This window comes from Achroia grisella, unplaced genomic scaffold, assembly GCF_030625045.1.
Source record: "Achroia grisella isolate CSIRO2021 unplaced genomic scaffold, CSIRO_AGI_Agris_v1 utg1080, whole genome shotgun sequence".
Lineage (NCBI taxonomy): Eukaryota > Metazoa > Arthropoda > Insecta > Lepidoptera > Pyralidae > Achroia > Achroia grisella.
In genome coordinates, this window is record NW_026712570.1 from 409,760 (window position 1) to 423,309 (window position 13,550).

Here is a 13,550-nt window from a genome sequence, read left to right on the forward strand (position 1 = left end):
AAAGCACTTATCTTGAATGAGTCAAAAAAATAAAATATCTTATTCTGGAATGGTATATAGAGAGTCTATACATACATTGTACCGCATTTATATTCATGTGTATGTACATTTATAAAATACCCCTATAGCTTAGAAATTACAAGAAAAGAAACCACAACAAATAACAAATACGATTATAGCACATATACAATATATCAGCGAATTAAAAAAATTTAATCAGACATAAACCAACTTAGAGTGACTGATGGTTGGTGGTTGGTAGTACTTTTATGCTAACTATGTATAATTGCACTGCATGCCGTTGGCCCAGTAAAAATGTAACGAAATTATTAAATTGAGTTTCACCCCTAACACTAGTGAGCGTACACCGATAGCGCAACCGCTGCATTGAAAGGAGATCCTACATACAACGACATACATAAAAAAATAAAAAAAAGTACTTGTTATCCAACATATAAACACTGTTATTATGAAATACAGAGGAGGTTACAAATTCTATATGTTGCTAACTGTACCCGCGACTTCGCGTGGAATTTAACTGTATTTTTCTAAAATAAAAGTAGCCTAGTTACTCCTTATTACATCAGCGAAATGCCAAAAAAAGTCGCGTCAAAATTGGTCCAGCCATTTCAGAGATTAGCCGGAACAAACAGACAGACAATAATTGTAAATTTATTTGTATATATATAAATTTATTATGTTATTTTGGTGTATGTATCGTATTTATATTCATATGCATGTATATATATATATATACGAGTCTCGTATATATATATATATATGAATCAGTATCCCACTTACTTGACATTTGTCATTATATTTCATCTAATTTTGGTTGGAATAAATTCTTTAATTAATATGCTTCAACTTATTAAATTTGGACTATAATAAAAGTTTTATTTCTTGCTCCTTTTTCTTGTACTGACTGTCTCATTACAAGAAAAAGGAGCAAGAAGAAAGAGCTTTCCTGATGAGTACCTACTATTGAAGTTTATTTGAATAAAAAAAATCTATTTTCTTACTTTTTACGACCAACACACAAGTTTCTTGCTCATTCTTCTTGTGCAGTCTGCATTCCGAATGAGTGGTAGAATAACAAAATGTGATTATTCAAAAGTGCTTGTATTAAGTTTATTTGAATAAAGATTATTTCTATTTCTATTATTATTATATTTCTATTCTATTATATTATATTATATGTATATAACTGTAGCCTCCTTGAATACACGTGGATTGTGCTACTGGCTACTGAACTGGTCGAAGGCGATCTGTTCTCGAAGGCGACCCGGTCGAGGTCTGACGATCGCGACCTCAAGAACAGCGTGTTTGACTTTATCATCGTAGGCGGCGGGACCTCTGGATGTATTCTTGCGAACAGACTCTCCGCTGTACCAGAGTGGAAGGTAACTAAGAAAAATTTTGACGCATTCGCTGTTCTAGCGGTTATAGCACACCGCTTCATGACCGATGGTCGGGTTCGATTCCTCGCACGGTGTAAACATTTTCCCGTCCCGATCTCCCGTCCAATTCAAACGGGGATCGAAATTACGACGGCCTGAGCCGAGGTTCGAACCCCTAGTGGTGCCCTCAGACTAAAGTCGTATCCGTCAGGCGGGAGTTGGCCTTCAGCCGCTCCATAAGTCCTTCCTTTTGTTTGGAGTGCCATCTGCACTCGCTCCCTATCGTCCGGTGAAGCTGTAAAGGCCAGCTGCGGCCAGCCAGTTACGACTATGTATTTACAAAAAACATATTTAAGTATTTATATCAGTTGTTTAATAAGCTCTATTTATATATGGATTAAATATATTATGGATATATTTACAAAAAATATATACATTATGTATTTATGTCAATTGTTAAGTACCCATAACACAAGTGCTACTTGCCTTAGAACTAGGTGGCGCTGTGTGAATTGTACTGGGTTGTTATTATTATTGTTAAAGTTATTAAATTCAATAAAAAAAACTACGTTCCTAGAAGTTATTTTTATTAGATGAACTTTTGAGGAAGTTCATTTTTAAATTTTAAAATATAAATACATTAAGTACCTACTATATGGTAAGCCGCAAGCTCGTCTGTCCCCTATACTATAAAAAAAACGTATTTTTTTAATATTAACATCATTGTATCATCAGATCCTACTCATAGAAGCAGGCGATGAGGAAAACATAGACTACGACATTCCTGGTGTACCAACCAAAGATTACAGACCCATTCTGTGGAACTATAGAACTGAACGAAATGGCTTCTCATGTCTGTCCAGACCTGGAGGTAGCTGCGAAGTGAGGACTGGGAAGGTATTAGGAGGGTCCAGTGTCACGAATGATATGAAGTATACAAGAGGTTCCAAAGTAGATTATGATGGGTGGCACAGCACTGGAGCGCTAGGGTCTTTGGAATGGAAATTCGACAATGTTCTAGACTTTTTCAAAGCCTCCGAAGATAACGGTGAGCATAAAGTACCGTAATATCTTTATATATCATAATTACGTTTGTCCGCGATGGACTCCTAAACTACTGAACCGATTGTAAATTTGATTTGTACATTGTGTGCAATTTGATTCAACTTGAAAGATAGATTAGAATTTATTCAAATAAACTTTTGAATAGTCAAGAATTTTTTTTAAATCTACCGCTGATTCAGAAAGCTGTCTCTTCACAAGAAGAATAAGCAAGAAACTTGTGTTGCTCTTTTAAACAATCCTTGTAAGTTCACATTTTACAAGTCGAAACGTGTGAATACAAACTACCAACCAGCACTAATTTATTAGGGTCAAATATAAAAACACAATAAGATTAAATCATCGTAGTGATAAGAGCAGGCCAGTCCGTATAAGCAGCACTCGTTCACGAGTTTGATGGATGACGAGCGCAGTGATGGCTGGCATCACTGCGCTCGACTATATTTTAAATAGATATAAAAGATGCTTGTAAGGACTGGTCTGTTCTAATCACTATGACTGATTTCCTCTTATCAATTGTTTAACCAGTTGGTTATATATTCAATATTTTTTCTATTTGAGTATTTAATTGAATTAGTGCTAATTGGTGGTTTGTATACACACACTTAAAACTAAAAATGTAAAGTAATTATAAAATTATTTAAAAGAGCAACACGCAAGTTTCTTGCTCGTTCTTCTTGTGATGAGACAGCTTTCCGAATGAGCGGTAGATTAAAGAAATGTAATGACTATTCAAAAGTGCTTCACTGTAAGTTTATTTGAATAAATGATTTTCTATTCTATTCTTTTCTATTCTATCTACAGACTAAGACTATAAATTGAGATGTAAGCTAGGATAGCTTTAATCAATTAACTCAATTTATAGTCGCAATGTTATTTTATTCAAGAAACTTAACCACAGCAGCACTTTGCCGAGTCTACTAGTATTATTATAAACTAGAAGAGTAAATTTGAACTTCATAAACTTATTATTCACACAGTCACAGCCAAGCTAGTGAGTACCGAGAATGGTCCATGCCAAATCTCCCGTTACCATATTTTGCATGTGGTAATTTTTTATTTTTATTATATGTCCAAAATATAGCTACTGAAAAGTCAATGGTTTAATTGGGACGTGGGTCATATAAATTAAATGCGCATTTTTATGTTCTTTCAATTATACTACACGTAAAAGTAAATGGCTGTAGCCAATATGATTGGCTGTAACGTCTATATTATCTAAATATATATAACTCAAAGGTGACTGACGTAGTGATCTATCAACGCACAGCCCAAACCACTGAATGGATCGGGTTGAAATTTGGCATGCAGGTAGATATTGTAACGTAGGCATCCGCTAAGAAAGGATTTTGATTAATTCTACACCCAAGGGGATAAAATAGGGGATGAAAGTTTGTATGAAACTTTGTCAATTTTAAACCGATCGGACTGAGACTTTGCATGCATAAAGTTACTATGCCGTAGGCTTCCCCTGAGAAAGCATTTTGATAAATTCCACCCCTAAGGGGATAAATGAACGCGAGCGAAGTCGCGGACAAAAGCTAGTTGTCATATAAGTACACAATATTTTACATTAATATAACTACATTGCGAAATATTTTTTAAAGGTGACTACGATATACTTTTGAACTCATTATACCACGCTCGAAAAGGAGAGATGCACGTTCAGAAGTTTAAATACGCAGACAAAATTATTGAGACATTTACATCTGCATTTACTGAGATGGGACTCCGAAATCTCGACATAAATACGAACGTTGCTGAAGCTGTAGTCAACCATCAATTTACCATCTTTAACAACACAAGATTGAGTACTAACAATGCATTTCTGAAGCCTATTAGACACCGAAAAAACTTGGCAGTTATAAAAAATGCGATAGTAACAAAAATTGTAATAAACAAACAAGAAAAAAATGTAGAAGGTATACTTTATGAAGTAGAAAAAGGTAAAGAAAGCCCAGCGTACGTCAAACGGGAAGTGATATTAACTGGCGGAGCAATTAACAATGTAAAATTATTACATATGTCAGGTATTGGTCCTAAAGATGATTTAATGAAACGCAACATATCCGTTTTACTTGATCTTCCTGTTGGTTTAAATTATCAAGATCAAGTAACAACTGGAGGTCTTTCGTTTTTTATAAATGATGTTACAGTTAGTGAAAGTGATGTAATCAATGACTTCAAGAGTTGGTTTCAATCACGTAATGGTCCCTTAGGTTCTAGAGGTATAAATCAAGTATCTGCATTTATACAATTGTACGAAGGTGTCAATGCTCCTGATGTCGAATTAGCATTAGAAGGTAATTTTGTTAGAAGCGATAAGTTCATGCTTAACAACATAAGCATACATGTATCAGAAGAAATAAATTACCCGTTGCCTTATTATAATTTAGTAAATATTTATCCAGTACTGCTCAGACCCAAAAGTAAAGGAAAAGTAATGCTACATAAGAAGAATCCTAAGTATGGTAGACCAGTCATACAAGCAAACTTATTGAAAGAATCAGAAGATTTAGTTACATTAGTGGATAGCATAGATATAGCATTACAGTTACTTGTTACAAAGGAAATGAAGAAAGCAGAAATTAAACTAGCTCCCATAGATACGTTTCCTTGTGATAGACTAAGAAACAGAGAACAATGGAACTGCATATCAAGACATTATACAAAAGCTATGAGTAATCCTATAGGGACTTGTCAAATGGGAGTAAATAAAACTAGTTCAGTTGTTGATTACGAACTAAAACTCCATGGATTAGAGGGGTTACGAATTGTAGATGCTTCCGTAATGCCTACTCATGTGCGTGGAGGGATATTAGCTCCCACGATGATGATTGCAGAAAAGGGAGCTCATTTAATATTCAAAGACTGGAAGGAAAATAAAGGGCATTATTATAGTACTAGATGACATTGATGAATATTTAGTAATAGTCTAAGTAAAATTAAAGTGATTATTTAATACCAAGTTGTTTTTATTAAATCACTAGCTTTTTCAGCGATCATTATTACAGGCGCAGCCGTGGATCCTCTTGTTATTTTTGGCATGATTGATGCATCTACTACGCGTAAATTAAATACACCATAAACCCTTAAATTATTATCCACTACTGATTCTGAATCTTTAGATGGACCCATTTTACAAGTTCCTGCATAATTATGTAGAGGACTCGAAAAATGCCTGATTATGCAAGACCAGAAATCGTTAGAAACTTTTTCATAGTTTTTACATTCATTGTTGAGAATGGGTCGTGGATCGAATTCAAAATCTGCTGTCTTGAATACTTCTGTATCAAATAGTTTAACAACCTCATGTATTCCTTCTAAAATTTTTTTTTCGTCACTCGGATCTTTGAGAAAATTTGGATAAATTAACGGTTTACCAAATATAGCATCTGTTGCATTTAGGATTACTTGACCACGGCTCCTTGGTGTTAATAGAGAAACACACATATCTATCTTATCATAATACATGTTGGAATTATGACCTTTGAATCTTATTTCAATATCAGGCGTACTCAAAATGTCAGAAACACTACTTTCAAGAAATGCGATTACTTGAAAATTTGCAGATAAGGGCCCAACGCCTTTTGTGTAATATGTTGTAATATCCTTAAGCTTCTCAGGAAACTTGAATGTTGTTGCTGTTTTGGTTAATTTTATGACCGGCAAACATACTGATAGATGATCTTGAAAGTTTGCTCCAACAGGCAAATCGCTATAAGTTTTAATATTTAAATATTCTAAATAATCTCTAGGTCCTATACCAGATTGCATTAATAATTTTGGTGAATTTATTGCACCAGCACACAATATTACTTCCTTAATAGCTCTCGCTCTAAATTTTGTACCATTTTTTATATAATCTATACCTAAAGCTTTGACACTATCTCTGGCTTCTTGTAACAAAATGTTAGTCACTAATGCTTCTGAAACTATTTCCAGATTCGACCGCATTTTCTTAATGGGTTCAAGAAAAGCTGTGGATGCACTAACTCTTTCACCAAAATATGACATAGTCTGAATTCTCATAAATCCCAATTGATTTCTACCATTAATATCTGTATAATTATATCCTAGTTCATTAAAAGCACTAAGTAGTACATCTACATTATCATCAACATACGGATATCTTCCCACATCTAACGGTCCTTGTGTCGAATGATATATTTTGTTCTTAAAAATGTCTTTATCATAATTCCCTTCTGAATACTTGAAATAGGGAAGAATTTGACTAAAAGCCCACCCTTCATTGCCATTTAAGGCCCATTCATCATAGTCTGCAGGACTGCCTCTCATGTATGCCATATCGTTGATGGAAGATGTGCCTCCAAGTACTCTGCCTTGGACAACTTCACACCCTTTCTCAGCCCGATTTTGACAAAACCTAGAATATTAAAAAAAACTATACATACTACTGATAAAACATTTTGTTGAACATATTGATTTTGTTAAAAAGTTTAACGCTCACCCTTTCTTTGGTCGCATGCTATATTGCCAATCTAAGGCAGATCCTTTAAATTCGCTAGTTAGACCTGGAATTAGTGCCATTTTAGGTTCTTCCGGCCCAGCTTCAACCAGTAGTATCTTAACAATTAGACAATAAAAATATAGTTATTGAAATTTTACATAAATAAATAAATATATTATACTATTTTCTTTACTGTTTATAAAGGTTTATAAATATAATACATGTATACCTGCGCGAAGTCGGGGCGATAGCTAGTATAGTATAAAACAAAGTCGCCACCGCTGTCTGTAGACTTAGATCTTTTAAACTACGCAACGGATTTTAATGCAGTTTTTAGCAATCGCTAGAGTTATTTAAGAGGAATGTTTATATCAGATTATTTATTATAGAAAAGTCAAGAAATTCTTAGATTTCTAAAGCAATTATGTTTGGGAGATTTAATATTTTAGGTTTTAGATATTTATTCTCATTAAGAATTACAAATAATTCACTTAACATGAGAACTAAAAGCATAAACTTATACAAAATTAAATATTAGTGGAAATACAAAAGAAGGTGTACATATATAAATATTTAACTACCCGCATAAATGATAACTTTGCTGTGTTTAATGTACACAGATGTTAAATAAGATGTATATACTGTATTGAGTTTAAGTATTAAATAAGGTATATACAATATAGTTATAATAATAAGTTGCCTGCAATAAAAATATGTTAATCATTATTGTAGCAACATCTTACCTTCCACTTTCTATTTTCCGACAGTCTACTGGCAACTACACAACCAGCGGTTCCACCACCAACGATAATAAAGTCGTAATCAACGTCTATTCTTTCATAATTCTCCTCAACCACTCTTTCCCTTCTTTCCTCCTTATTAATGTTATCAAAATATGCATAAGGTCTAAATTTAGATTCTGTATATACTTCTTCTCTACTTTTCTCTTTTCTAGTTAATTCAGCTTTGTTATTACCAAAGTAATCAGGCTCATTCCCAATATGACCGTATAATGTATGCACTAAAGAAATTAGAAGTATAGCAGTTGGTGCACATTCTATTCTACCGTCACATATCTTGCACAAGTCATCAGTTGTATTAGCTGTCATTGCATCTTTTACATCATCACTGTTACCTTCAAATTCTTCATAATCATTATCCACTATCGTGTTTCTTACAAGTATTACTTTTTGAATGGAATATATCAGGATATTCTATCATTTTAGTTAATTTATTTATTACATTATTCCACAATTTCTCACTCACAGTTTTGTTATATTGATCACCGTTATCTAATTCACTTAAAAATGTCACTGTTTTTAATACGCGCAAATCAAACGGATTTTCAAGTCATTGTGCGTCCCATTATGAATGTCTAAGAATTTTTTGTTTACATTCTCGATTATTGTTTACGACTAAACAGCATTGTTTTGATTTCCAAGAGCAAGAAGCATTGCAAGTGCGCAGTAAATTTTATTACCGTTGTTCCATTATTAGCCTTTGAAGACAGACAGCCTCGGACTGTTTTAAGTATCTTGAAATAGTCTATACATATAAATAAAATTTGAGTGTCTGTTTGTAATATTGGAATAGCCGTTTTTTGCTACATGCATATGAATATAAATACGGTACATACATCAAAATAACATTTTTTACAATTTTTGTCTGTCTGTCTGTTTGGTCCGGTTTATCTCTGAAATGGCTGGACCTAATAATAATGATAATAATAATAATAATGATATATTTATTTGACAATGGTGGTAAGATCATTTTTGGCAGCGTACAAATATTAAATCAATCAAGTCATTATAAATTCTAAATATTACTCATTCACCATGTAATAAGGAGTAACTTAGGCTACTTTTATTTTAGAAAAATAAAGTTAAATTTCACGCGGACGAAGTCGCGAGAACAGCTAGTGTTATATAACATTGAATTTGTAAATAAAAATTGTAACTGTACAATGCCATGTTATCTACAAGAATTATAGCAAAAAGCTATGTATTAACTATTAATCTACGGTCTGATTTATTTGTGTTTCCAATTTTATAAGAATTCATTCATTTTAGAGTCAAATAGTCACAAACATGCACCATATATGACACACACATGAGTACGATTGTTTGTATCGGTCTGAGTGTTTTCTATGTATAATATGTATGTATTTACAAAAAAAAATCTACATATATGTATCAGTTATCTAGTACCCATAACACAAGCTTTAGCTAGCTTAACTTGGGTCTAGATGGTGCTGTGTGAATTGTCCTGAGATTATTATTATGAAGTAGATGTTATTTTGCGGAAGTCCATTTCATTGTATATTTATCAACTGACTCCCAGTTTGGTCGCAGAACAGCCAAAACTAGGCTTCCAAGCTATATCCGAACTCTACTCAATGCCTGATGAGCCCTCTTTCAGAGGCGAAACACGTTTTTTTGGGACTACTCTAATGCTGTTGGCCGCAGCTGGCCTTTACAGCTTCACTGGACGAAGAGGGTCAGTGCAGATAACACTCCAAACCAAAGGAAGGACTTATTGAGCGGCTGAAGGCCAACTCCCGCCTGACGGATATGACTTTAGTCTGAGGGCACCGCTAGGGGTCCAAACCTCGGCTCAGGTTGTCGTAATATCGATCCCATTTTGAATTGGACGGGGGATCGATAGGAAGGGACGAAACACGTGTAGCAATATAGGTGTAGACTCAATAACGGTCGGAATTTGATCAGCAATAGAGAAGGTAACGCTTCCAGTGGTCAGGTTTCACACAGAATATTTGTGGTCTCACACATGCTAATGGTATTGGAATTTAAAAAATATACATAAATCGCTAGCTACCCACCCTGGCTTCGCTCGGGTATACATGTATTATACATATAAACCTTCCTCTTGAATTACTCTATCTATTAAAAAACCGCTTCAAAATCCGTTGCGTAGTTTTAAAGATTTAAGCATACATAGGGACGGACAGACAGCGACGTTGTTTTATACTATGTAATGATTCAGGAAACATGCACCAATTTTAATATTTATTTCTAATATTAGTACATTTACGTAAACAATATACAAAAATTAGATACCAATTTAAAATCATAGAGAGGATAATGTGTGGGTAATTACAATCGTTAATTAGTCATTAATATATTCTCGTTAGGAATTTAAAAGGTCTGACCACAGACAGTATAAGCTGAAGATATTAGTAACGAGAAATTAGTGCTACGTTTACATTCAGCCGCTTCCCCTGCCAGTCGCGCTGCCGGAAATATTGCCGGGCGACAACTGAGCGAGAGGACTGAATGTAAAAACACGCTGCCACTCGCGCTGCCAGTCCTTTGACTCGCGCACGAAAAACCGACAATCGAGGGCCGGCCAGCGCGAGTGGCAGCGCTAATGGCATGGGAAGTGTTTCCACTCGTGGTTACACTCTCGCGCTGCTCGCTTCCCTGCCTACTCGGGCTGAGTGTAAATTGGGCATTATGCCCAATAAGTTACTAACAGTGTTGCCAATTTAGCATACTTTATGTAAGATTTGGCATATTTTAAGGTTGTTTAGCACATTTATTTGTTGATTATTCATATCTTTACTTCCTTACTAATATTATAAATGCGAAAGTAACTCTGTCGGTCTGTATGTCTCGCTTTCACGTTAAAACTACTGAACCGATTTAAATTAAATTTGGTATACAGATAGTCTAGACCCTGAGAAAGGACACAGGGTAGTCTTTAGTACGAATAAAGGGTTGTAAGGAGAGATGAAGGGCTCTATGGAAGTATCGTCATTTTTAAAACTAGAATCTTGAAACTTATCTTTTAGGCTGTTCATTAAATGTAAATAAATATGACTAAGTTTGTAAAATTGTTACCCTTAAGGGGGTAAAAAATAGAGGATGGTAATATTTGTATAGAAAATCGTCATTTTTGAAATTATAACGAGGAATCTTTTTGGGTGAGATTATTAAATATTTTTTCTATATAAAAATATAAAATTATATACACTTATATAAATAAAATAAATATCAACGAACGTCCACGGGAATGGGTTTTTGATGGAGATATTCAGTGGATTACAGACATACAGCAGTAAATATAATTTATTCTCGTTCCGATCAGTTGCACGTTACATATAAACTGTTACTTAGCAACATGATTACTTATTTTAAATGTGATAGATTATACTTTTTCTTCTAAAATCAATATGCCTAATAGTTTTAAGCAATTAAGTACTAGTATAATTATATATTACTAGTAAATTTATGTATTAACATAAATTTATGTATTAACATAAATTTACTAGTAAAATATAATGGATATACTCCTATTTAATAATACCGCCTGACGTAGTTAGATAGCAACAAGTTGCTGATCCGCTACGTTGAGTAAAATTTGAAACAGGCATAAAACAGCCAATTTTGTATGGTCACCATAAGAGAATATCTCAGGATAATTCACACAGCACCATCTAATACCACGCTAAACTAGCTAGAGCTTGTGTTATGGGTACTAGACAACTGATACAAATATATAGAAAACACCTAGCCCCATACAATCACGCTCATGAATATATTTTACCGTACAAGGAATTGAATCTGCTACCATCGGAAGGAAGGCGATGTGTAAACCTACTATGTAGAATAGAATATCATATTCTATCTATGGTGTTATTAATATGATTATTATTTACGATGGTCACACAGTTCCTACGTCATTGTTATTATTTGTTACAACATTACGTTAAGAATAAATCACAAACAGTTGATTAACACATGTATGTGTATTACCACAGTTCGTAGACTCATTATTGCCTTGCCTTTATCCCATTATTTGGGGTCGGCGCAGTATGTCATCCTCTTCCACTGCTCTCTATCGGTCGTCATATCTAAACATACTCTTCTTTTATTCATATCATCTTTCACACAATCCATCCATCTTTTCTTAGGGCGTCCCCTCCCTTTACATCCATCCACATTCATATTATACACTTTCCATAAGACATTGTCCTCATTCCTCCGTATAACATGCCCATACCAGCTCAATCTGTTACCTCGCAACTTTTCTATAACCGGCGCAACTTTCAAAAATGTATAAATATATACATATACATATAGCCTTATAACATTAATATGTAACACCTTCTGATTAAGTATGAATATAAAACCTCCTTGGCCATCTAAGTACATTTTACTTTTTATTTACGTAATGATTCGAAATTCGTATTTTGAAAATTATTATAACAAAAGTTTGATAACATATAATTCAATTTTTATTCTGTAAATTACTTAATATTAAACATTAGTGGTGATAAAAGTAAGTGGTATTAATTTATTGGATCCGTTAAACACCTTCCTTAAAATATTATCTTCATTCCTACACATTACACGCCTATAGTTTTACTTGAGAATTGTCGATGATCCCAATCTCTCTGTCGGTATCGAGCCACTCAGCTTGAGGCGAGACTTCGCCTCGCTTTGTGTGTTCTACCGATTATACAACGGACTGTGTTCTGAGGAATTGTTCGACATGATGCCGACAGCCACCTTTTACCATCGCACCGCTCGCCATCGACAGGGAATTCATCCCCACACACTGGGACCTAAGTGGTCCCGAACAGTGCGGTTTCAGAGGAGTTTCCTCCCGCGTACACTTAGATTGTTTTCCCACGAGACTACAGCATGGGGTTTTTCAAGAAGGGTATATTAAGGTTTCTTAAGGGTCGGCAACGCGCACGTGATACCCCTGGTGCTTCAGGCGTTCACAGGCTACGGTAACCATTTACCATCAGATGGGCCGTATGCTTGATTGCCACCATAGTAGTATAAAAAAAAAACAGTAAGGTAATAACACTGTAATACTTGGGAAACCACAATAGCCTATTTGTCAAGCTTTATCGATGTATGACGTCACTACAAGTCATACCGCCACCTCTATTAGCTGATTAAAGTGGGTGTGACATACATACATACATATACATAACGTCTACTTTCCTAAAAGCAGACGCCTGGACAGTTATCGAATAAGTGTTACTATCTATACATATAAATAAAATTGGAGTGTCTGTTTGTAATATTGAAATAATCGTTTTTTACTACATGCATATGAATATAAATACGGTACAGACTAATTAAATTTTTGGCAATTTTTGTCTGTCTGTCTGTCTGTTTGTTCCGGCTAATCTCTGAAATGGCTGGACCGATTTTGACGGGATTTTCATTGGCAGGTAGCTGATGTAATAAAGAGTAAATTAGGCTATTTTTATTTTATAAAAATTTAGTTAAATTCCACGCAGATCAATGCGCGGTACAGCTAACCGAATATATAAAATTCTCGTGTCACAAGTTACGTGTATATATCTACTCCTCTGAAACGGCTTGACCGATTTTGATGAAATTTTATATGTATATTCTTCAGTAGGTCTGAGAATAGGTTTATAACTAATTTACCACCTTTAACATTAAGGGTATAACCCTTAATGTTAAAGGTGGCTGAAAACATTCATACTTTCATACTCATGAATATAAATATTATAAATGTTTGCACCGTGCGAGAAATCGAACCCGCAACCATAGAAGTGGCATGCTAAACCGCTAGACCACCGAGGCCGTCAAATCACACACACATTACAG

General features: G+C 34.4%; 2 protein-coding genes across 3 annotated transcripts in view; one reads left to right on the forward strand and one right to left on the reverse strand.

Annotated features, from left to right (window-relative positions):
• The window catches only part of LOC131842522 (protein prickle-like), a 583,535-nt gene that overhangs the window by 259,683 nt on the left and 310,302 nt on the right, over positions 1–13,550 (forward strand). The gene's annotated exons all lie outside the window — the stretch shown is intronic.
• On the reverse strand, positions 5,421–8,090 carry LOC131842533 (glucose dehydrogenase [FAD, quinone]-like). Its single transcript, XM_059191105.1, has 3 exons — positions 7,677–8,090; positions 6,934–7,049; positions 5,421–6,849 (listed from the first exon to the last, which is right to left on the reverse strand). The coding sequence occupies exons 1-3, from the start codon at positions 8,040–8,042 to the stop codon at positions 5,421–5,423; spliced, it is 1,911 nt and encodes a 636-aa protein (XP_059047088.1). The 5' UTR covers positions 8,043–8,090.

Bases quoted from the DNA above. Each gene is read 5' to 3' on its own strand.
- LOC131842533 (XM_059191105.1), bottom strand. From the start codon at position 8,042: ATGACAGCTAATACAACTGATGACTTGTGCAAGATATGTGACGGTAGA. The intron at 7,050-7,676 runs GTAAGATGTTGC...CTAATTGTTAAG, and splicing joins CGGAAAATAGAAAGTGGAAG to ATACTACTGGTTGAAGCTGG. The intron at 6,850-6,933 runs GTGAGCGTTAAA...TTAATATTCTAG, and splicing joins AGCATGCGACCAAAGAAAGG to GTTTTGTCAAAATCGGGCTG.